Raw genomic sequence first — 23068 nt, forward strand, 5'->3', positions numbered from 1 at the left:
AAGCTAGTGGAGGACTACCTTACCCGAAAGGGGCAAGGGCAGTAGGGGAGTGGTCAGTGTAGGGAGGTCCTTGGTTGATTTTGCTGCGATGGCGGTCAGGCAAGAACCCTTCATTGGAGCTTCCTATAAACTGTAGCGGGTTTTCTGAAGCTAGTGGAACTTTGTAAAGGCCTCGTAGTGTTACCCTGCCTCGCCTCCTCGGTAGAGGTGTATGGGAAGTCGCGATCCCTTGGCAGATGGGTAACATGACTTGTGGGTAAAGGGTACCACCTCCGCAGAGTGTAAAACTGGTATACTAGCCGAGCTCACGGTCATGAGCAGCTCAGGACTCTCTGATGATTAATTTATGGAACTAAATTCAATTTGTCATATGCATTGCATCGCAGGTGATGTTGTTACTTTTGTTCTACTACTTAATTAGGTTGGTATTTACTTATACTTAGTAACTGCTAATAAAATTTTGACCAACTTTAAAAGCAATGCTCAACTCTAACCATCCTCTTTGGTAAGCCTTACACTTCACGTGAGCTCCCACCTTTAGCGAGTTCATGCACATTATAGTAAAGTTGTGACGTTCGATCCTGTGCCATGATTCATCATATGTGTGAGACTTGGTCCCAGCACACCTGGTGATTATGTTCGCGCCCGGGTCTTGGTGCCCCGAAATCTGGGTGTGACATTAATATCCTTCATCCACTTCATCACTTCTTTCCGTTGCTTAGGTTTCAGACAATAGTCAGCTTTTGGTTTGCCTCCGTTTTCTCTAAGGACTTAGGTTGGACGATCACAAATCACGGCTAAGTCCATGCATGCCTTGTCATTGTCTTTCGTTTTATTTGGGAAATCCATGCATGTATTTATGAGGGCTTGGCAAAAGTTACTCTCTTGATGCATGACGTCGATGTTGTGCATCAAAATCAATGACTTAGCATATGGAAGCTCCCACAAGCCACATATGTGAGTCCAGTTATGCTCCTCACCAAAACCTTGATACCTTTTCCCACTCTCGTCTAGGACAAGTTTCCTATGCTCTTCTGTAATTTCTATCCCACTATGTCGCTTGGGCGGTCCCTTTGTGACGATGGTGCCCTTCCTAAACTCCTTTCTCTGCCTTCTGAAGGGGTGATTGAAGGGTAGAAAACATCTATGGCAATCAAAGTAACATATCTTGCCACCAGCACTAAGACGAAAACAATCTGTATCTTTAGCACAATAAGGACACACCAATCTACCATGCACGCTCCATCCAGAGAAAATACCATACGCCATAAAATCATGAATCGAGAACAGATATGCAACACGAAGATTGAATTTCTGCTTCTTGAAGCAGTCATAGGCTTCCACTCCTTGCCATAACTTCTTTAACTCTTCAATCAGTGGTTGAAGCATCACATTAAGGCATACGCCAGGATGCTCAGGCCCAGGTATAACAAGACATAGGAACATAAACTCATATTTCATGCAAAGAGTAGGTGGAAGGTTGTACGGTATGGCAATGACAGGCCAACATGAATACGACGCAGCGGTCATATTGAAAGGTGTGAAACCATCGGTTGCCAAGCCGATATGAACGTTTCTTGGATCGCTGGCAAAATCTGGATCAAAGTTGTCAAGAGACTTCCATGCATCACCATCTGACGGGTGCACCATTAACCCATCTTGTCTGTCCGTACAATCTTTATTCCACCTCATGTGCATAGCGGTCTTCCTCGAGAGAAACAAACGTTTCACTCTAGGAGTGAGAGGCATGTACCGAAGCTGTTTATGTGCAACCTTTGTCACCACCTTCTCCCCTTCTTCATTTACAAGCTCCACGTACCTCGCCTTCCCACATTTTAAGCATTTATGCTCTCTGTCATGTTCCTTCCAAAAAAGCATATAGTTGTCTTGGCAAACATCAATCTTCTCATACTCCATACCAAGACCTTCAAGCAATTTCTTGGACTGGTACATGTCTTTGGGCATCTTGTGACCCATAGGAAGAACCTCGCTAATCAAATCCACAAGCTCCTTGTAACAATTAATTGAGAATGCAAACTTGGACTTAATTGACATCAGCTGGGTCACGAATTCGAGGACGGTCACGTCAGTGTGCCCGTGAAGAGGCTCTTCTGACGCTTTGAGGAGGTCGAAGAACTTCTGAACCTCCGGTGTAGGTGAATCATGATGATCAGGGGCCAGTTCAGGCTGCAGATCCTCAAGCATCTTGTCCATCCTATCCACATCTTCACTGTCATCAACTTCTACTTTTGCTGCTCGTCCAAGGCATGACTCCCCGTGGAGATACCAGACCTTATAGCCTGGCACAAAACCATGCGAGCACAGGTGTAGTGTGACCTGCCTCTTGGTGTGGCTCGTCATATTTCTACATTTATTGTATGGACACCTAATATTATCTATTTGTGACAAAGCAACTGCATGGTCCAGAAACATCTGCGTCTTGGCAAACCATTCACTTGTGTGACACCCACCCTTCTTGAAACCTTCATACATCCAATCACGTCTATCACCCATTATTGCGGCTATGTGTACGAGTAAGAAGTGCGTGTGTGAGACATTCATGTTTCTAAGTGTCACACATACATCTATAGGTAAGTAGTTAAACTATATATATACATAACATAACTTCATCACATTAACATGATTAATACTTGCATAACATCAAATTCATTAAATAATAATATTTGAAATAACAACTATTCGTATAACACATCACATTCACCATCCAATTCATTAACTAATAACATCAAACAACACATTTTATATTTGCAACATAAAATTAAAAATAGCAACTACAATGTATAAAGTCATGTGACTACTAACACTGTTAATTAACAAATTTAAACAAACTCTAATCACATAACAGTTAACTCCCGTCAGCCATAAAAAACCGACGAAAATAAAACATTTTAATATATATAATATACCTCGCCTTGCGCGGATGGCGGTGGTGGACGACGCTGATGTGGCGACGACGGACGGCGTGGGGAGGCGGCAGCGTTGTGCGGCGTGGCAAATGGCGGCGGCGGGCGGGCTGGCGTGGCAACCGAGGGAGACCGCGGCTACCGTGGCCGGCGGCGGGCGACAGCGGTGGGCGGGCGCACGACCGTGAGCAGGCGGCGGCGATCGTGGGCGGGCGGGTCGGCGGCGGGCATTGGCGGGGGCACGGGGCGTGCACGGGGCGGCGGCCGTGGGTGGGGGGGTGGGTGGGCAGCGACCGGCGGCGGGCGGGCGGCGGCTGTCTTCCAGCGACGGGCGAGCGGCACGGTGGCTGCTACCCGCGGCGTGGGTGGACGGCTGTTCGGTAGAGAGAAAGAGAGAAGAAAGAGATTTGCTTGCTCCCCGGTGGCGGTTATTTCGAATAACTCCCGTCGGCCAGAGGACGCGGCCGACGGGAGTTACGTAATTCTCGTCGGCTATGTTGACTGCCCGACGGGAATTACCTAATCGCTGTCGGCCTTCTTCTGGCCGACAGGGATTACGTTATTCCCGTCGGCCCGTGCATGGGCCGGCGGGAATTAAGTTAGCCGACGGGAATGCTTTGGATTGCTGTTGTGTCAGGCCTTTATGGCAAGTCCATCAGATGACTGGTGGATGGATTCCGGTGCTACTGTTCATATTTGTGCTGATCGATCCATGTTCTCTTCGTTCCAAAGATACAACAGCACACCAGTCTTGATGGGAAATGGTGTTCCGACAGCAATTCGAGGTACTAGACAGGTCTACCTGAAGTTAACTTCAGGAAAGACGCTCGTGCTGAAGGACGTACTCTATGTGCCCTCGATGAGCCGGAACCTCATATCAGTGTCGCTGCTATATCGACAGGGTCTCAAATTAGTGTTTGAGTCTAATAAAGTGGTCCTGTCTAAGTTTGGTACTTTTGTTAGAAAGTCATATGAGTCAGGCGGTTTGTTCCGTCTTTCTGTTTTGAACAATCATTCTTCTTACCATGTCAATGTGGTCTGTAATAACGATTCAATTAATGATATGTGGCATTCCCGTTTGTGTCATGTGAATTTTGAGGCCATTAAGAGATTAAGTGACATGTCTTTAATTCCTGAATATAAACATGTTAAAGGAGTAAAATGTGGTATTTGTGTGCAAGCTAAGCAGCCTAGAAAACCGTTTCATACGGTTGAAGGCAGAAGTACCACTCCTTTCGAACTAATTCACTCAGATGTCTGTGAGATGAATGGTATAATCACAAAAGGCGGTAAAAGATACTTTCTTACCTTGATAGATGATGCTACCAGGTTCTGTTATATTTATTTACTCAGAACCAAAGATGAGGCACTAGAACACTTTAAGATCTATAAGACTGAAGTAGAAAACCAGTTAGACAAGAAAATTAAAAGGCTGCGGTCTGATAGAGGAGGTGAATACCTTTCCAACCATTTTGATGAGTACAACAAAGAGTGTGGAATCATTCATGAAACCACCGCTCCATATTCACCTCAGTCAAATGGGTTAGCTGAAAGGAAGAACCAAACAGTGTGTGACTTAGCTAATGCTTTGTTGCAAAGTTCGGGGATGCCTGACATTTGGTGGGGCGAGGCAGTACTCACGGTATGCTATGTCCTGAATAGGGTACCGCCTCGCAACCGTGAGGCCACACCCTATGAAGGATTTAAAGGAAGGAAGCCAGATCTTTCGCATCTTCGGACTTGGGGCTGCCTTGCAAAGGTGAATGTCCCGTTGCCGAAGAAGAGAAAGCTAGGCCCTAAGACCGTAGACTGTGTCTTCCTGGGTTATGCACATAACAGTGCAGCTTATAGATTTCTAGTGGTCCATTCCGAGACGAGCGAAGTCGCTGTAAACGTAATAATGGAATCTCGGGATATGACATTTTTTGAGAGCATCTTCCCTATGCGGGATAAGGAAGTAGTAGCCCCAGATGGTCCATCTTGGACATATTCTCTGCCCTCGAGCATCCATGACCAGACTCCAGATTTGGAGTTAAGGAGGAGTAAGAGATAAAGGACTGAAAAGTCATTGGGTGATGATTATATTATTTATCTAGTGGATGAAGAACCACGCTCCCTCACAGAGGCATATACATCTCCGGATGCAGAGTACTGGAGGGAGGTTGTCTGTAGCAAGATGGATTCAACCATCTCGAACGGAACTTGGGAGGTAAATGATCTCCCAGCTAGTTGCAAGCCTGTGGGCTGCAAATGGATTTTTAGGAGGAAGAGGAGACCCGATGGTACTATTGAAAAGTACAAGGCTCGTCTTGTGGCTAAGGGTTTTACTCAAAATAAAGAGGAGGATTATTTTGATACTTATTCTCTGGTGGCTCGATTGCCCACAATCTGTGTGCTTTTGGCGCTGGCTGCTACTTATAAACTTCTTGTTCATCAAATGGACGTAAAGACAACATTCCTAAATGGAGAGCCGGAAGAGGAAATTTATATGCAGCAATCAAAAGGATTTGTGGTTAAAGGACAAGAGAGCAAAGTGTGTCGCTTGATTAAATCCTTATACGGTCTTAAGCAAGCTCCCAGACAATGGCATGAGAAGTTTAATAATACTCTGACCACTGTCGGGTTTTATGTAAACGAAGCCGACAAGTGTGTGTATTATCGCTTCTCTGGGGGCAAATGTGTCATCATGTGTTTATACGTTGATGACATATTGATATTTGGGACCGATTTGGAGGCTATCATGGAGACAAAAGTATTCCTCTCCAAGAACTTTGATATGAAGGACTTGGGTGAAGCTGATGTAATATTGAACATCAAGCTAATAAAAGGGTGAGGGGATTACTTTGTCATAATCCCATTATGTGGAAAAGGTCCTGACTCGCTTTGGACATATGGACTGTAAACCAGTCACCATGCCCTATGATTCATCATACACGCTCTGTAAATATGAAGGCGAGCTTGTGAACCAGCTACTATATTCGCAGATCATCAGATCTCTCATGTACCTGAGCAGTGCAACTAGACCAAATATCTCATATGCAGTATGCAGACTGGCTCATTATTCGGTCAGTCCAGGAGATAGACACTGGGTAGCCTTGTACAGAGTGCTTCGGTATTTGAAGGGAGCGATGAATCTTGGTATTAAATATACCGGATTTCTGTCAGTGCTTGAAGGATTCAGTGATGCAAACTGGATCTCTAACTCGGATCAAATGAAGTCTACAAGTGGCTATGTGTTCACTTTATCTGGTGGGGCCGTGTCATGGAGATCGTCTAAACAAACAATGTCGACACGTTCCACCAAGGAGGCTAAATTAGTTGCGCTTGATTCAGCAGCATTGGAGGCTGAATGGTTGAGAGATCTGTTGTCAGACCTTCCAATGTTAGCAAAGCCGATACCAGTTGTCCTAGTATACTGTGACAACACTTATGTGTTGCTAAAAGTGAACAGTAGAAAGGATAACCAAAAATCCTCGAGGCATATCAGAAGACGACTTGATTCATGTCGGCATGCTAGAGAGACGGGTGTAATAACTGTAGATTACATCAAGTCTGAAAGGAACCTTGCTGATCCTTTCACCAAAGGACTGGCTCAAAAGCCAATTCATGCAGCGTGCATGGGAATGGGACTCGTACCCTGTTAGCGGTTTGAATCGCGGATAACTGTCCTGTGTGACCGGAGGTCCCGAGATCCAGGCTCCAAGAAACGAAGCACTGTGAAACCAAGAGCACAAAAGACAATGAGTCTCATGAGCTGCTGTGCTCTGTCTGTATGGCAGGTTGTGCGATATGCTCTTAATGAAGTCAATGCTATAAGCAGGGAAATTGTCCTACCGGATTTCCTTAATAATTTCACCTATATGAGCTGACTATGGGGTCGCGGTCCGGGAGAGAATAGGGTTTTCTCTCTAGTGAGCTCATGAATAGATATTAAAGGGCATGACCGTAACGCCCTGCCCCGTAAGAGAAGCAGATAATCTGCCTAGTACTATGTGCCTTTTGTGTGAATATTCTCACACTAGGGTTTGTGGATCAAGGCGTAGTCCTCCGCTTACTCGTGCAGGGTTGGAGTACACTGGGATAGGCTTTGGTTCAAACCTAACAAGTACCTCTGCCGAAAAGTAGTATATAAACAGTACATGAGCTCAATGACATTGATCAGAAAATAAGAGTGAAAATGGTGGGGATTGCTGTCCATTTTTGATGTTTTCACTTTATTAAAAAAAAAGATGCCAGCCGGGTGGGCCGGCCCATGACCGAGCAGCCCACCGACCACCTGATCCTTAGGGCGCTGCGCGTGCTGGATGAGAGCGAGCGTGCAGCCATATGGGAGGCAGGCGGCGGCGCACTGCTTATCTGCAGGTGGTTTAGGCTCGCCCGAAGACCACGCCGCCTCTGCGCAACCTCCTCTAGGTCGGCTCCATAACTATGGAGATTTGCTCCCTACTCAGCATCTTGCAGAAAATCGCCATCTCTCTGTTCTTCTTCTCCTCTCGGTTCCGGTCACGGTTTGGATTGATTCCGTCGATTCTTGGTGTTCTGGTGTTCATCTTGCTGGTGGAAGAAGGTGGATGTGGCCCTGCTCGTGCGCAGTGAGGTTCTCCTATGCTCTGTTGATTTAACAGTGCGCCTATCTCTGTCCGCCGTGGCCTGATGATTGGGCTCCCTGCTGCACGGTGTTCGTCTTCTCGGGCTGGTGCCGTGGACGTCTCACACAACCTAAGTAGCGACTCCAGTATCTCCGTCAACCTCCCGCTGTGTAGGCCCGGACGTGGGCGACAGAATTGGTTTTCTGGGACAGAACTTCGTGTTCGCTGAGCTGATCTTTCCACGTAGACAATCTACGCGTTGTGAGTTGACCGTTGCCTCACTTTATTTACTGTTTAATTTTGTGCAATCTGCTAGTATTAAATACTTGTGTGTGATTGCACTGTTGTGGGTGGATTCGTTTGCTCAATGATAATAGCAGTGTAGTGAGACAACGTGACAGTCTGGGTTTTAGTGTGTTGTTAATTTCAGCATCAAGTATATATTTGTGCCTAATTATATCTCTACTTGTTGAGACTGTTTACCTGTGTTAAATCCTGTTATTTTATTTAGTACATAACTCCTTAATATTTGTATTTATGCTTGATTATTAGGCTTATTAAATTTGATTTAAAACCTTGATTTGGTAAGATAAGACTGTCACGTTTGTCGAGGATCTTTGATCACCATTTAACGTTGGAGGGTTGTTTATTACAGCAACCCGCTATTTTGAGAGTAATATAAAAAGATAAACATTTATGTTTATGTGCAAAATCTGCCTTCTTCATCTGCAAGTCATGTTTAATTTTGAAATGGAACTGAGTAGCTATGTTTCATGTTTCTATTTATTGGAATTGCTACTGTTCATTGCTATTATAATTACATATGATATTTATCTGAGTTATATACCTGTTTTTATTCGGAATTTAAATATTTAATATATTTAAATATGATGGAAGCATGTCACTTATTTCTCTAATTTTATTACTGGAATGAGGCTAGTGTAGGTGGGAGAGAAGGGAGGAGCAAATGCAAGCTGCTGCAATGGTGTCGTTGTCCTTTACAGGCTTCGTCTTCCTTGATTTATATGGCCGGAGAGGTCGACGAAAGTGCACCGCACACCTTCCAATTCCTGTCATCGTTCGTGCAGTTTGAATTACGTGCGCAATTATATCTGTGATTAAGAAAATAAACAACCAGGCGTTTGTAGTCCAACGGTTAGGATAATTGCCTTCCAAGCAATAGACCCGGGTTCGACTCCCGGCAAACGCATCTTTTTTTTTCGTCTTCCCTTCTGAAGAATCAAGAAAAACAAACCCAAAGCGCTGCTGAATTTCTTTTTTCCCCCGTGTTCGGCTGAGACACTTGATCGAGCAAATTCATTCATTGCTGCTATGATCCATCGATCGAGCACGCGCGCAGCAAAGCTAGCCGGGCAATATAACAACCACAAGTTCTAGCTTGGCGCGCTATAGGGAGGTACGGCCGCCTGTACGACTTGCAATAACTAGCCATGCTGCCTGCGCGAGCAGGAGATGGGCGGCGGCGACACCAAGAAGCTGCAGCAGCTGGTGTCTCGTCTCCTCCTCCTCCACCACCACCACCACCCGGCGGCGAATTCGAACAGCGGCGGCGTGCCCGCGTAGCCAATTCGTGGTGTGGGCGCGGTTCGTGGTGCCGAGACGGCGTACCTGAAGCCGCCGTCGTTCGTGGCGCTGCTGGAGAGCGCGAGGAGGACTACTTCGGTCTGGACCACCATTGCCAGTCTGCTTTTCTGCCACCTCCCACCAGCCCAGCCCATTATGGTTCCGACTCCGTCCTCACAGTCGTCGGCCACCGGGTACACAGCCGAACAGTTGACCGGTCCGCCGGCCCGGCCCGGCCCGGCTAGAGGCCTTTTCTCTGTCCCTCTCGTCCTCTCTTATCCGACATGGGCACCAAACGGGCGGGCACACGACACGCCCGCCCACACCACAGAGAGAGCAGCGCGACCTCACCTCCCCCTTCCACCTTTCCCGCACCTTGAAGCCGCCGTCGTTCGTGGCGCTGCTGGAGAGCGCGAGGACTACTTCGGGCTGGACCACCATTGCCAGTCTGCTTTTCTGCCACCTCCCACCAGCCCAGCCCATTATGGTTCCGACTCCGTCCTCACAGTCGTCGGCCACCGGGTACACAGCCGAACAGTTGACCGGTCCGCCGGCCCGGCCCGGCCCGGCTAGAGGCCTTTTCTCTGTCCCTCTCGTCCTCTCTTATCCGACATGGGCACCAAACGGGCGGGCACACGACACGCCCGCCCACACCACAGAGAGAGCAGCGCGACCTCACCTCCCCCTTCCACCTTTCCCGCACCTTGAAGCCGCCGTCGTTCGTGGCGCTGCTGGAGAGCGCGAGGAGGACTACTTCGGGCTGGACCACCATTGCCAGTCTGCTTTTCTGCCACCTCCCACCAGCCCAGCCCATTATGGTTCCGACTCCGTCCTCACAGTCGTCGGCCACCGGGTACACAGCTGAACAGTTGACCGGTCCGCCGGCCCGGCCCGGCCCGGCTAGAGGCCTTTTCTCTGTCCCTCTCGTCCTCTCTTATCCGACGAGAAATTTGCTATTTTGCCACTCTCAATTTTGGCTGTCTGTTATTATGCCATCCCGTGTCTATGACTGGTGGGACCGTCTGTGTCTATGATTTGTGGGTCCGATAGCATATTGGCGAAACCCACAAATGATAATGGCAAAATTGCCAATGGCTCCTTATCCGACATGGGCACCAAACGGGCGGGCACACGACACGCCCGCCCACACCACAGAGAGAGCAGCGCGACCTCACCTCCCCCTTCCACCTTTCCCGCACCTTGTTGCACATAAAAATTCCCACGCCCCGCACCCAACGACCTCCGCGTCCGCCCCCAAAACCCCCGCAAACCCTAGCCGCCGCCAGCTAGGCAAGGAATGGCCGCCCTCCTGCGGCTCGCCGCAGCCCGATCCGCCCTCCCCAGGCGCGCCCTCGCCCCACACCGGAGGCTCGCGGCGGCGGCGGCGGCCGCGATGGAGGAGTGGTGGTCCGACTGGGAGCAGGACGGCGAGGAGGAGGCGCGCGCCTCGGCGCCGGCCGCCGGCCTTGACCCCGCCGGCGGGGGCCCCGGGGGCGTGCAGTGGGTCGTCATGGGCCGCCCTGGCCCGCAGAAGCACGCCCACGCCGCGCGCCTCGCCGAGGTGCTCGCCGTGCCCTACATCTCCATGGGCGCGCTCCTCAGGCAGGAGCTCAACCCCTCCTCGCAACTCTACAGGAAGGTGGGTGGCTCCTGTTCCCTCGCTCGGCGCTCTGGGGCAGCTCCCGATTCCCGCGCCCCTCCCTCTCTTTGTCTGCGTTCCAGCTGCGCTAATTCCGCGATCTTGGGAGGTCTTGCTCGTCCTAGCTTCGATCGAGCCGTTTAACTGATTTATGTCCCTAGCTGCTCTTTTTGGGCACGAGGAGGGATCTTCTCTTTGAGGACATTTTGCCTGATCTGTCCCGGAGCTGCTTGTGTTTCTTATGGAAATCATTATGCATATTAATTGCATGGAGACTAGTTAGTCTTCTGGCTGCTTTTTGTTTGGCCCATCTGCAAATTTCTCGTGACACAGCTACGCACTCTTCTGATCTCCGAAGATATTTGCCTCAGCTCGTGTAAAACCACAAGCTTTTCTTGTGACCAGCCAATTTACTAACAGATATTCCCTTATTTCTCCACTAACTATTTTGCAAAACAAATAATTTTCTTAGCGCTGGCCGTAATTTCCCAGTCTTTGTATGAAGGCCGCAATTCACTTTCTTTTTTTCTGGACTTATATTCGATGTTTGAATATCATGGTGACAGCAGAAGAGCGTGCTGGCCATGTCTTCCCCGCGTGATGGTCCACCTTCGTGGACGGGTAATTTGTCTGTGCCCACACAATGTTTTGGGGGGGGGCAGTTTTGGGATTTGGTATGGTTACATTGGAAGTTTGGAAAATTCCATCCTGCCGGCCTGTGGCGGCTGCAGACAGTATATGCAGCCTTTCATTTGGCCTTCATGCTGTACCCTGCATATGTCTGTTTCCTGCACTGTATCTGCACATTTCGTTCAACTGTCTGCACATCGGAACAGTCTAATTCGGGGGCACGTAGAAATTACAATCACTCCAGAAACTATCATATATTTATATAATATTTCCTGAATACGCTGAATATGTCAAAGGGGTCTCTAAGGGTGTGTCGAAGTGGGCTGATTTAGTTCCATTTGCCTATACACAGATTGCAAACTCTGTGAATGAAGGGAGGCTTGTGCCGGAGGACATCATATTTGGGTTGCTGACGAAGCGGCTTGAGGACGGATACAACAAGGGTGAAAATGGGTTCATTCTTGATGGGATTCCACGCACCCGTATGCAAGCTGTGAGTACCTTGTATGCTCAGACTACAATTTAGTTACACATATCCTGGTAACGGACCGGCACAGAAGATGGGATGGTACACCACATTACTTCCAGAATGGTGTGGCTGCACTCGTATCTGATTTGTTCATAACTTTCTTACGTTTCAGGAGATTCTTGACGAGATTGTGGATGTTGATTTGGTTCTTAATTTCAAGTGTGCTGATGGCTGTTTCATGAAGAAGCAATCGAGAGGCAACATCTGCGCCCACTGTGGACAGCTCTTTGACGTCAGCAATTCAGCATCTACGAACTGTAGCCCCAGCCTCGGGAGCTATACATGGCATTCTCAGGCAGAACCTGCTGGTGTTTTAGGCCTCGAAGCCTCAAGGATGGAGAGGATGCGCACATATGCTGAGCAGGTAATGGTTAGCATTTTGTCTTGGCCTTGCTTTATGCCAAAGGATGCATAGAACAGTATGAGCTTCGCCCTTTACTGACCAGGCTAGTGACTCTACAGTCAGGCCTTACTAAACTTGTTTCTGTATTAAAAAAAGAGAACCACAAGAAGCAGGTGCAAAACCAGGCTAGTGACTCTACAGTCAGGCCTTACTAATCTTCAATTGCATTATTGTTGTTCTAATTTCTGAAGGTGGAATCATGATGATATCTAACATGGAATTTCAAAATGCAGACCAAGCAGCTGGAAGATTACTACAAGAAGCAGAGGAAAATTGTGGAACTGAAGACATCTGCTCGCCCGGTGGAGACATGGCAGGGGCTCGTAGCCGCCCTGCACCTCCAGCATCTGGACTCGCCCCCGACACCGCACAAACTCACCGCGTAAATATCATTATTAATTTTGCTACCTCCGAGTAGAGAGTCTAAAGGATCAGAATTCCGATCCTGCCTGCAGCATATCTAATATCCCTATGTTTGTGGGTTCTGGCTCGAGAGAGTCAGTCGGCTGTCTTTTGTTTTGTTTTGTTATTGTTATAGATAAAGGTAAGCGATTTTGCAGACACGCTTATTGTATGGTTGTAACCGAGAGTTGTGGACTTGCCTTGGCTTGCGAGTGTACTCGCTTATATGCTCCTTTGTGATGATGTTTTGCACCTGTGGTATCTTCAGTTGCTCCATTGTGGTGTTGTCCACCATATGTTTTGTTCTGTGCATGATGTTGATAGTCATGCCCTTTTGGAATTCTGAGAAGACAGCATGTGTGATGAAGGATGTTGATAGTCATGCCCTTTTGGAATTCTGAGAAGACCATTGCAGCTTTGCAAGTATTCCTGACAATCAGCTTATGCGAAAGCAAGGGCCTGTCATGTGTGATTACAAACTTCAGACTATCAGTAGCTTCCAGCTGGGTAATGAAAGGGCGAGGATGATGCACAAGGTCTCCCGTAATAAAAGGGCCTAGTTGAGCCTCCTGGGGCACATGTACAGTATGTCTTCTGATTCCTGTAAGGGCCCGTTTGTTTCGTTGGAATTGAATTCCATTTTAATAATTATAATTTAGACAAAACTAATTAAGTTTATATATTTATATATGTAATATATTTGTATATTATCCTAAATCTTATAAGAGAGATAGTTATATAGTACATTTATGTTAGAGAGGCGCAAGTAGAAGAGTGTGCTATAAGTTATATATCGGAAAATTAGCATGTAAATCTATAGAATCAATTTCCATCTCTCACCCATGAATTTAAAATAGGCTTATATGACAACTTTGGAAAGTGGTGGAATGTCATATTCTAAAAAAAATAGTCTATTCTATTAGTAAGATTCTAATTCCTCGAAATGAAAGGAAACAAACGGGCCCTAAAACTAATACTCCTGTAGAATTCTTATGTTATGTGTGAATTGTGTGGAATTTGTGATGATCGTGCTTTCTTTGATGTCTGTGATGTGAATAGGAAGTATTGGACCAATTCAAATTTATAATTGAACCAAATTCAATCAAGAAAAAAATGCGCTTGGGCCTTTTGACGGTGTCGAAACTTTTTGTTGCATTAGGAGTAGCTGTAAATAAAATCATCTACTACTAGTAAAAAATTACAGTGTACAAAAGAGTTCATGGGCAAAGCCAGAAATGTCAACGAAAATAACTAATGCACAAAATGACTACAAGAGGAGAGGGCATATTACAGTGGCACATCCAGGTTACACATTGCGCCGTTTCGTCACCAAAAAAATGAAGTAGCACACCGTGCAGACGTAGAAGAAAAACAAGGCGATGTCCTCCAGCAGGTTGCGATGGGAGTCGGTGAGGCTCGTGATCATCCAGAGCACGATCACGACGAACAGAGACATCACCGACAAGAACTTCTTGTAGGTCTCGTCAACCGGACGCGGTCCCCGTGACCAGAACCTCCTGCGGGCCTCATCGGCCGGAGCTGCTTCTGCTGCTGCAGCATCGTTTCCTCCTCCGGGCCTGGACGGCGACGACGACGACGAGGCCGCAGACTCCGGCGAGCGAAGAGGGCGGCCCTTGCGCGGCGCATCTGCTCCCTGCGGCGCCTTGTGCCTGCAGAAGAAGTCGCTGCCCCGGGCGTACGAGAAGTACGGCAGCCTGCCAGGCGAACGGTACGCGTAGACGCGCGGGATCTCCCGGACGATGTGCCAGTCCTCATTGCCGCGCTCGCACCTCGCGAGGAGCTCCTCTCCGCCTTCCACGTCCAGCGTCTCGATCCTCGGGAAATGCTGCTGGCCCCCCAGCCACGCCGGAAGCCGCTGCAGCTGGTGCTCGTCGTCTCGCACGTGGACGTGCTGCAGCGAGTCCACCCCCGACAGCCTCTCCAGCTGCGGGCAGCCGACCACCGTGAAGACCTTCATCAGCGGGAGGTTCGACACTCGCGTAAGACTCGGCATTGCCTCCACGACCAGCTCCTGCACGGGGATGTTCGCGAGTTCATGTACTAGTTCTGCGTCCTTCAGCTCCATCGTCGATATCACCTTGCAGTGCTCCAAGCCCGGGAGACTGCACAGTTTCGGGCACCGTCTGAGCGCCAGCTTGCGCAGCTGCAGCAGGTCGCCGGGTTGGAAGTCTGACCAGCACTCCAGAACTTCCATGCCCTCGACCTCCATCTCCTCCACGTTAGGAAACGCCGCCGCCGCCGCCTCCGCTGGTGGCTGTGGCATATCGATTCTTTGCAGCTTGGGGAGGTTGGCCATTCTGAGAGACCTCAGCTTCTGGAGATGCCAGATCGGCGGCAACCTCTCCCAGGACCAGCAGTTTTCCAGGCTTAGGCGCTGTAGGTTCGGAAGGTCAGAGGAACACAGCCATTCTGGATAGGCAGCTCCATGGTAGCCGTCGATCTTGAGCGACACCAAACACTGATGAGGATGAAGCTGCGTCAGCATTGTTTCCAGTGTCTTCGGATCCACCGCTGAGCTAACAGGACACCATCTGAGCTCCAGGTTTCTGAGACTGCCTTTCTCCTTCAGCATCTTGTCGTCTGCATTCTTTCCTGCTACGGTTTTTGTAATGTTTATCTGCAGGTCACTTAGACGGCTCATGTGCTTCAGATCTTCCAGAAGTACGGCATTTGAAGAAGACACGCTGTCGACCACAAAGCCATGAAGGAGAGTAAGATGCCTCAGGCTGTGCAACGACCTTGTGGAATTGGCAACGCCACTGTCTCTGAAGTCGAGGTATTCCAACTTCGCTAACTTGTGTATGCTTCTGGGAAGCGAAGTGAGATCTCCACACCCCCGCAAACCCAAGAACCGCAGCCTCCTGAGGCGGCCGACGGACTCATGGACTGCTGTTATTTTCGTACGAGAAAGATCCAAGTGCCTAAGGCGCGCCAGATTTCCCAAGGACTTCGGAACAGATCGGATCTCTGTTTCTGAGAGGTCGAGAACTCGCAGTGATCCTCCCAGGTTCTTGCACACGGTGTCCACGTCGGTTTCGCCGAGTGGGTTGCCGGACAGGAGCAGCGTCCTCAGACCCGTCATCCTCGCGACGTTTTCAGGGAGAGCGGCGAGTCCTTTGTTCAGGAACGACAGACGAATCAGGTTCTCCGGCAGTGTAGTAGTAGCCGCGTACCTGGGATCGCCAGCGCACACCTCGTTTTCAGTCAGGGACTCTGCGATCTTCCTGACTTGATCGTGCATCTTGTACTGACCCCTTCTGTTTGTTCGTTGAAGAAGGCCCGTCCCTGCGAGTTCTGTCAAGTAGCAGTCAGCCACCTCTTCTTGATCCGAACGATGGCTCGGCATGGTATCTGGTAGACTAGTTCTTGGAGAATGGTGTCTACTGCTGCTGAGGCGAGGTAGCTCTCTAGGTGGCCCTTGGGATGAGGAAGTGCTGTCCTCTCTATCATCGTCATCAGCAGCGGCGGCGGCGGCGATTTCAGTGGAAGCGCCACTCTGCGTGTTGTTGTTGTTGTTGTTGTGCCTGCTGGACCTGCTGGACCCCTCTTGGGAAGCGCCACTCTGCTGCTCACCGGCGGCTGTCTCCTGCGTGTTGTTGTTGTGGTGCCTGCGGCTGCGGCTGCTGGTGCTGGACCCCTCTTCCGACGAGCCAGGGTCAACTAAACCCTCCGAGATCCACAGCTGAGTGACACGGCGCCGCTCGATCTCGACGTCCGCAGGGAAAAGCGAGAGATAGTGGAAGCACTGCTTCAGGCGCGGCGGCGCGTGCTGGTAGCTCAGGTACACGCTGCTCCCAGCCCCTCCTTGGGTCCCCGTGGCAGGATCCTTGAGCTCAAACGCTTCGCTATCGCGCACCCGCTCCCACTCCTCCTGCGCGTACCCCTTCCGGCGGAGAAGGCCGCCGACGGCCTCGATGGCGAGAGGGAGGCAGTTGCACCTCTGCACGATCGCCACGCCGACCTTCTTCAGCTCAGGCGTGACCTTCGCCGGCTCCAGACCGGCTGCCCGGAGGAGCAGCGCCCAGCCGTCTTCCACGGGCAGCTGCCACAGGCGGTCGGTCTGGAGGCCGAACCCTTCGGCGGCGCCCTTCTGGATCTGCGCCGACCGAATCTCGTTCCCGACGTTCTCGTCGGTGGTCGTCACCAGGGCACGGCTCCCCTGGGCGGCGCGGAAGAGCTTGAGGACCTCGACCAGGTTCCCGAATATCTCGGCGCCTGTGCTGCCGCCCTGGTGGTGGTGGCTCGAGGGGCCGCCGCCGTTGTGCACGTTGAAGACCAGAAAGACCCGCCTGCCCTCGATCCTGTCGGCCAGCTGCGTCTGGAGCGCGTCCGCCTTCGTTTTGGGCCCTTGAAGGACGCCTATGGCGGCGCAGGTTGCCTGTAGGATCTGGGCAACGGTGGACGCCCTGGAGATGGACACCCACGCGCGCGCGCTGAAGGCGCTCTGCGTCCTCTGGTCGTCGAAGATCTTCCTGGCCACGGTCGTCTTCCCCACCCCTCCCGGCCCGTAGATCGCGAAGATGAGGAACTCGCGAGGTGGCTCGTGGTGCTCTGTCAGCTTGTCGACCAGTGGCAGGATCCTCATCTCGATCTTCTCTGCCTCCACTAGACTGCTGCCATGGCGCACGAGGTCGTCGTCCAGACCGTCGCATGACGACGATCTGCCGTCGTGCTGGTAGGTTGCCGTATCGCTGCTCGTGAGCGCGGGAGGACGGTTCTCGGATAGTAAATCTATGTCCTTGAGCAAGCTGCTTATCTCTCGCTTGATGTACATGTCCATGGTAAAACGGCGCATGATCTGTGAATGAGGAGAGACAGATATTGTCGGCACTCGGCACGACCTTAAAAAAACCGAAGCCAAAAAGGGAAGGGAAACGGCCGCTCGATCACTCACCGGTAGAGATAATACGGACGCCGTCGTCCGCTGCTGCTCTTGCGCGTCGTACGCCTGCAGGATGCGGTCGTCCGCTCTGTACAGCACCCGCCGCAGCTCCGCCAGCCACCGCCGCGCGCGGTCGTCCTCGAGCACCCGGTTCTCGGCGTCCGCCGCGTAGCGCACCTCTTGTTTCAGCTTCTCATGGAGCTCCGCGCCCGCCTTGCGCGGCAGCGGACCGTTGAGCAGCAGGCCCTTTAGCGCCCCGACGACATGTCCGCCAAAGGCGCTCGCGCTGACCGCCATGGGTGGTCTGGGCAGAACACGGCAACACGCGCGCGCAACTAGAGTTTGTGCGAGCGAGCGACGACCGACGAGACGACGACTGCGCCAAAGGCCGGGCAAAGCGTCCGTCGCCGGGGTAACAGTACAGCACTACAGCTACAGGGAAATGGAAATGGGTGCCTTGTTGCTGCTAGCGTTGAATCCATCGGATGCGGACGCTACACGTGGTGGTACTGCCGCAGCGATCAGACAGAGTAGTAGTATGATACACTGAGCAAAGTATATATACTATTAGTATTCGCTTAGAGCCAGCGGACATGACGAAGCAATCAATGCAAATGCAAATAGGTTATGTAGATTAGTTCAAGTAGCGTGTGATGGCATGGGCATGATGCGATGCCTTAATTTGACCTCTGGGCAATTGTATTATATAGCGGGGAGCCGGAGATTCAAGATCTAGAGTTACAAACTAGTTATAATGCAAAGGGAGACCGTTTCAGTAGGCGAATAGAGAGAGACCTTTCGCCTACCGTCTCTGTAAGCTAAACCATCTTGTACTAGTCAAATGGAGATATATTGCATAACCTAATATATATATATATATATATATATATATATATATATATATATATATATATATATATATATATATATATATATATATATATATATATATATATATATATATATATAGAGCCCTGGGCTCTATTTAACTACAGGAAGCCCTGACCAGGTGTGTAGACCGCACCGGAGCCCTGGGCTTATTGTAACTACCTGTGCTTACGCTAAATTATAATACGAGTTATGCTGATGTGTGTATCAGTTTATGCAAATATAGTCTGCGCATATTACGTGAATCGGGCCCACGCCGTCACTATAAAAACACCCCCACGCCGCTAGAGATTAGGTTTTAGCGGCGGCGGTGGTTCCCTCGGGCGTGCGAGGAGGCGCCCGTGAGCAGGAGAGCCCCGGCCGCCGCGGCGCTCTCCAGCCGGCGGATTGGCGGTCGTGGAGGGGGCGCGAGGAGGAGCCTCAGCGTCCGCGTCGGTGCAGCTTCAGGAGGCACCGGTCGGGCGCGGCGGAGTGGGCGACGGTGGTGCTGTTCATGGTGCTTGCGGTCGTGGTGCTGCTGGGCGCCGTGGCCGTCCTTGTGGTGGTGCTGCTGCTACAGCCCCGCGTGTCGTACGTGGCGGTGCGGGCGGGCTGGCGGTGCTCTGCGCCTACCCGTTCCGCGTGCCCGCCAGGGGCGTCCTCCCGCTGGCGTACGTGGCGCGCGCGCAGGGCGCCCCGCTGGGCGACGCCGGCAGCGCCGCCATGGAGGCCGCGCTCCGCGACGGCGTGGTGCCATTCCGGGTGGATGGGGAGGCCCGGACGCGATGGAAGGTCGCGGGGATCATCGGCGCCAACCAGTGGACGCGCCTGCGTGCCAGCTCCGCTTCTTCTGGCCCAACGGCACCGTGCTCCCCTTCAGATGCATCTCCAAGTCCAAGTTCTTGTTCTTCTGACCGCCGTGCCCTCTGTATTGTCTAGTGGCTACTCTTCTGACTTCAGTTCCATGGCCGAGCGTGAGCGTGACGGATCAAGATTCAGGAACAGCAAATGGCTTCATCGTTTTCTTTCTTGTCTTGGATTCGTTCAGTTATTAATTCACCCCCATGTCGCATGTATAGGTCGGCAAAAAAAGATTTTGTCTTGGGTTCTTTCTTATTGCATTTTACGCTTCCACTAAAAAGCAAGTTCCACATTCGTCGTTTTAAAACAGATCATTGATTTACGCTAAAATTCGTATCCATTTACGTTGTTTCGGATCACGTCTTACGCTTAAATCCACCTGACCTAGAACCCGAGCACGATCGGAGCGCGATTTTGACGTCGTAATTTAGGCCACATTCGTTGTTACGAAATAGATTGATGATGTACGTTAAAATTTGTACCCATTTACGCTGTTTGGTTCACGTTTTACGCTGAAATTTGACCAAGCCAAAATCCGTGCACGATCGAACGTGATCAATCTACGCTGTTTTAGCTAATATAGGATTTACGCTAAATTTTGTATTCACTTACGATGTTTTAGCTCACGTTTTACGCCGGAATCTGCCCTAGCCAGAACCCGCGCACGATTGGGTGCACGCGATTTTCACGCCGTAATTTTGGGCTTCGTTTGCTGTTACAAAACAGATATATGATTTACGCTAAATTTCGTACTCATTTACGATGTTTAGCTCACGTTTTACGCTGGAATCCGCCCGAGCAGAACCCGCGAACTACGGCTGTAAATTAAAATTTATTTCCTTCTACTAATGCTCCTCGAACTGTAACTGTCCCTTTATTTACGCGATTATGCAGCACATCTTTCCTTATATCAAACTGGTCAAGATTTATATAATGCATGGTTTATGCTATCATGTTACACATCGTTATGCAGTCGTAAACGGTGTGCACATGGTAATATTCGTTTCCGTGAGTCAAGGTACAAAATATCCCTTCTATGCATGATTTATGCACATTACTACATATATTTATGTGTGCGTATTTGTTTTCTCCCGTAACTGCGCCTTTATTTACGCGCACGAAGAGCACGTCTTTCCTTATCTCAAAACCGGTGGGAGATTTTAAATGTTTGCATGGTTTACGCTATCATGTATCACAACGTTATGCAGTCGTAAACGTCTAGCACATGCAAATATTCGTGCGCGTGATTCCTGGCATGCAAAGATTCCATTTATGCATGAGTTATGCACATTTGTACACATATTTATGGTTGCATAATTGCATGTCGCATGTAAGACGGGATACGTGGTTATCCTTTGCATAAATGGCGCAGGCTGGCGTCCAGTGGGCCGAACGCGACCCGATCGGTCTCCCTGGCTGGGGCTTCGCCCACTAACGGAAGCCCAGGGCTTCCATTACCTCTTCCCTATATATATATATATAATGTATTTAAAGCCCTAGGTTCTATTTAGCTACAAGAAGCCCCAGCCAAATATGAACGCACGTGCAGTGACAGTCGACCGGACTTTTCACATTCCATATATAATGACGTGCTGCCGCCATTAGCTCCTGTTTCTTCTCCCGGTCTCAGTTTCCATAACCGCCTACACCACCGCAAAACCCCAACCCTCTCTGCGTGACTCCAGGTCTCTCCGTTGACTCTGCCCTCTCCGACGACTCCGCTCCATCCACCGCTCGCAGTCGATCCAAGCGCAATCGGTGATAGAGCGGCGCCTCCTTGTTGACCCCAATCCGAGCTCCTCTATCCTCGCTGCTGCAACTGGAGACGAGAGTCCAGACCGGAGAAAACCCCAGTTTCTCCATCGACACGACTGCTTCCCCATTCTCTGCCGCCGTTCCACATTCTCCGCCGCCAACGGGTGCCGCTCCAACGGGTAGCCCTTCCCCAACCATCTACGGTGGTTTCATCATCGACGTCCCCCCAACTACCTCCTCGAGGTTCTTCCGAACCCTAGCTAGTCGCATTACCTGGGATCGTCGTCGACCGTCAACAAAGATAGCAAACCCTAAAAAGGTAAATCGATCTGCTAAAGTACAAATGTGTTGTTTTTTTGTTCATACTGCATTCTAAGGATTACGGCAGGTGACAAATATTTATGCAGTTGCATTAATACATTTACGCACATTTACACAGGTGGTTACGCACATTAGAATACATGTTTATGCTTCTCAGTTATAGTTATTTTTTACATAGATGATGTTCGAGTGGTAATGGAGCGGTCAACTAGTTGTTTTTTGTAGAGTATATGATTTATTCAAAAGTTCATATATTTTTAGTGACTGCATACATTTATTTATTCTATTAGTTTATAGTTAATACATTACTGTTTACAACATGTATTGTAATATTGAATCATATCCAGTTTTTTATGATTATAAAATAGGACATTATTTATTCCATTAGTTCACAGTTAATACATTATTGTTTACAACAAGTTTTGTTTTGTTCAAACATATTCAGTTTGTTATGATTATAAAATAGGACAGAACATGTATGCAAGTGATTTTTTGTAAAGGAGCAGTCAATTAGTTGTTTTTGGTAGAGTATATTATTTAATCAGAATTTCTTATATGGTTAGTGATATGCATTAATTTATGTATTCATTAGTTTATAGTTAATACATTACTATTTACAGCAAGTTTTGTTTTATTGAAACATATTCAGATTTTTATGATTGTAGAACAGGACAGAACTGTTAGAAATATGCCCTAGAGATAATCATAGAGATGAGCATATTTCTTTGTATCCATGATATATATAAATATACATATATATATATATATATATATATATATATATATATATATATATTGCTTAATTGAATATCCATGGAAGGCACCTTGTATCGATTAGCAATTATGTGAATTGTTTGTGAGATTCTTTACTTATATGGTTATTCTAAATGATGTCCCTAGTCAGAGTCGATGACTAGCACATGTATTAGTTGATGACTATATTTCACAAGTCATGAACATGGAGATGTTAAACTAATAATGTGGGCGCATGTATGACATGAGGCTGGACCGACCCAACGTGAGATATTGTAATATAGTTCTCTTTTTGCAACATGAATATTGTATCCTTAGACCTGAGATTGTCGCATGTTCTCAAGATGTGAATTGACTTACTTAGGGACTATCAAACGCTATTCCGTAACTGGGTAGTTATAAAGGTAGTTTTGGGTTTGTCAGGAAGCATGCTGTGAGGCATGGTCAGTCAAGATGGAATTTGTCCCTCTCTTTGTGAGAGAGATATCTATGGGCCCCTCGAGTGATTGGATCAAGAAATGCATGGCCGTGCTAGGGTTAAGAGTTAACTATTGAAAGGATTCTAATTCACAGTATCGAGAAAGAGAGGTCAGCTTAGAGCCAGACCAAATATCGTGAGACAAAGGGAACAACATGTACGTAATGTTGCAATGGTTCGTCTGATATGATCTTTACGTGCGCATAGGAGTTAACATGTCTTGCTAGAGGCCGCTGTCAATTATTGGGCCAAGTAAGAGTACTCGGGCTATGTCTATTTGTACGTGAACCTATAGGGTCACACACTTAAGGGGAATGAAGCCTAACTCGGATTAGATCCGAAATTAGACTGGGCTTTAGGGTTACTGATGGGCCTCGGTGTCTGAAGCCCACCATAACGCCTATATAATGAGGGGCGGGGGCTCGGTTAG

At 49.0% G+C, this 23068-nt stretch overlaps 2 protein-coding genes and 1 non-coding gene across 3 annotated transcripts; 2 read left to right on the plus strand and 1 right to left on the minus strand.

Moving 5' to 3' along the window:
• Nucleotides 1–8651: 8651 nt before the first annotated feature.
• Nucleotides 8652–8723, plus strand: TRNAG-UCC (transfer RNA glycine (anticodon UCC)). Its single transcript has one exon. It is a non-coding gene; the product is annotated as a tRNA-Gly (tRNA).
• Nucleotides 8724–10280: 1557 nt separating this feature from the next.
• LOC100282668 (uncharacterized) lies at nucleotides 10281–12932 on the plus strand. Its single transcript, NM_001155576.2, has 4 exons — nucleotides 10281–10736; nucleotides 11719–11859; nucleotides 12008–12259; nucleotides 12532–12932. Exons 1-4 carry the CDS (start codon nucleotides 10395–10397, stop codon nucleotides 12682–12684), a joined length of 888 nt encoding a protein of 295 aa, NP_001149048.2. The 5' UTR covers nucleotides 10281–10394; the 3' UTR covers nucleotides 12685–12932.
• A 930-nt stretch (nucleotides 12933–13862) lies between these two features.
• Nucleotides 13863–18119, minus strand: LOC103630851 (putative disease resistance protein RGA3). The gene is made up of 2 exons (XM_008651899.2): nucleotides 17616–18119; nucleotides 13863–17519 (listed from the first exon to the last, which is right to left on the minus strand). The coding sequence occupies exons 1-2, from the start codon at nucleotides 17898–17900 to the stop codon at nucleotides 14007–14009; spliced, it is 3798 nt and encodes a 1265-aa protein (XP_008650121.2). The 5' UTR covers nucleotides 17901–18119; the 3' UTR covers nucleotides 13863–14006.
• Between the last annotated feature and the right edge of the window lie 4949 nt (nucleotides 18120–23068).

This window comes from Zea mays, chromosome 6 (assembly GCF_902167145.1).
Source record: "Zea mays cultivar B73 chromosome 6, Zm-B73-REFERENCE-NAM-5.0, whole genome shotgun sequence".
Classification (NCBI taxonomy): Eukaryota; Viridiplantae; Streptophyta; class Magnoliopsida; order Poales; family Poaceae; genus Zea; species Zea mays.

Excerpts from the sequence above, each read along its gene's own strand:
- LOC103630851 (XM_008651899.2), bottom strand. The coding sequence starts at position 17,900 with ATGGCGGTCAGCGCGAGCGCCTTTGGCGGACATGTCGTCGGGGCGCTA. Across the intron at positions 17,520-17,615 it reads CGTCCGTATTATCTCTACCG|ATCATGCGCCGTTTTACCAT; the intron begins GTGAGTGATCGA and ends CCTCATTCACAG.
- LOC100282668 (NM_001155576.2), top strand. The coding sequence starts at position 10,395 with ATGGCCGCCCTCCTGCGGCTCGCCGCAGCCCGATCCGCCCTCCCCAGG. Across the intron at positions 11,860-12,007 it reads CACGCACCCGTATGCAAGCT|GAGATTCTTGACGAGATTGT; the intron begins GTGAGTACCTTG and ends CTTACGTTTCAG. Across the intron at positions 12,260-12,531 it reads TGCGCACATATGCTGAGCAG|ACCAAGCAGCTGGAAGATTA; the intron begins GTAATGGTTAGC and ends TTCAAAATGCAG.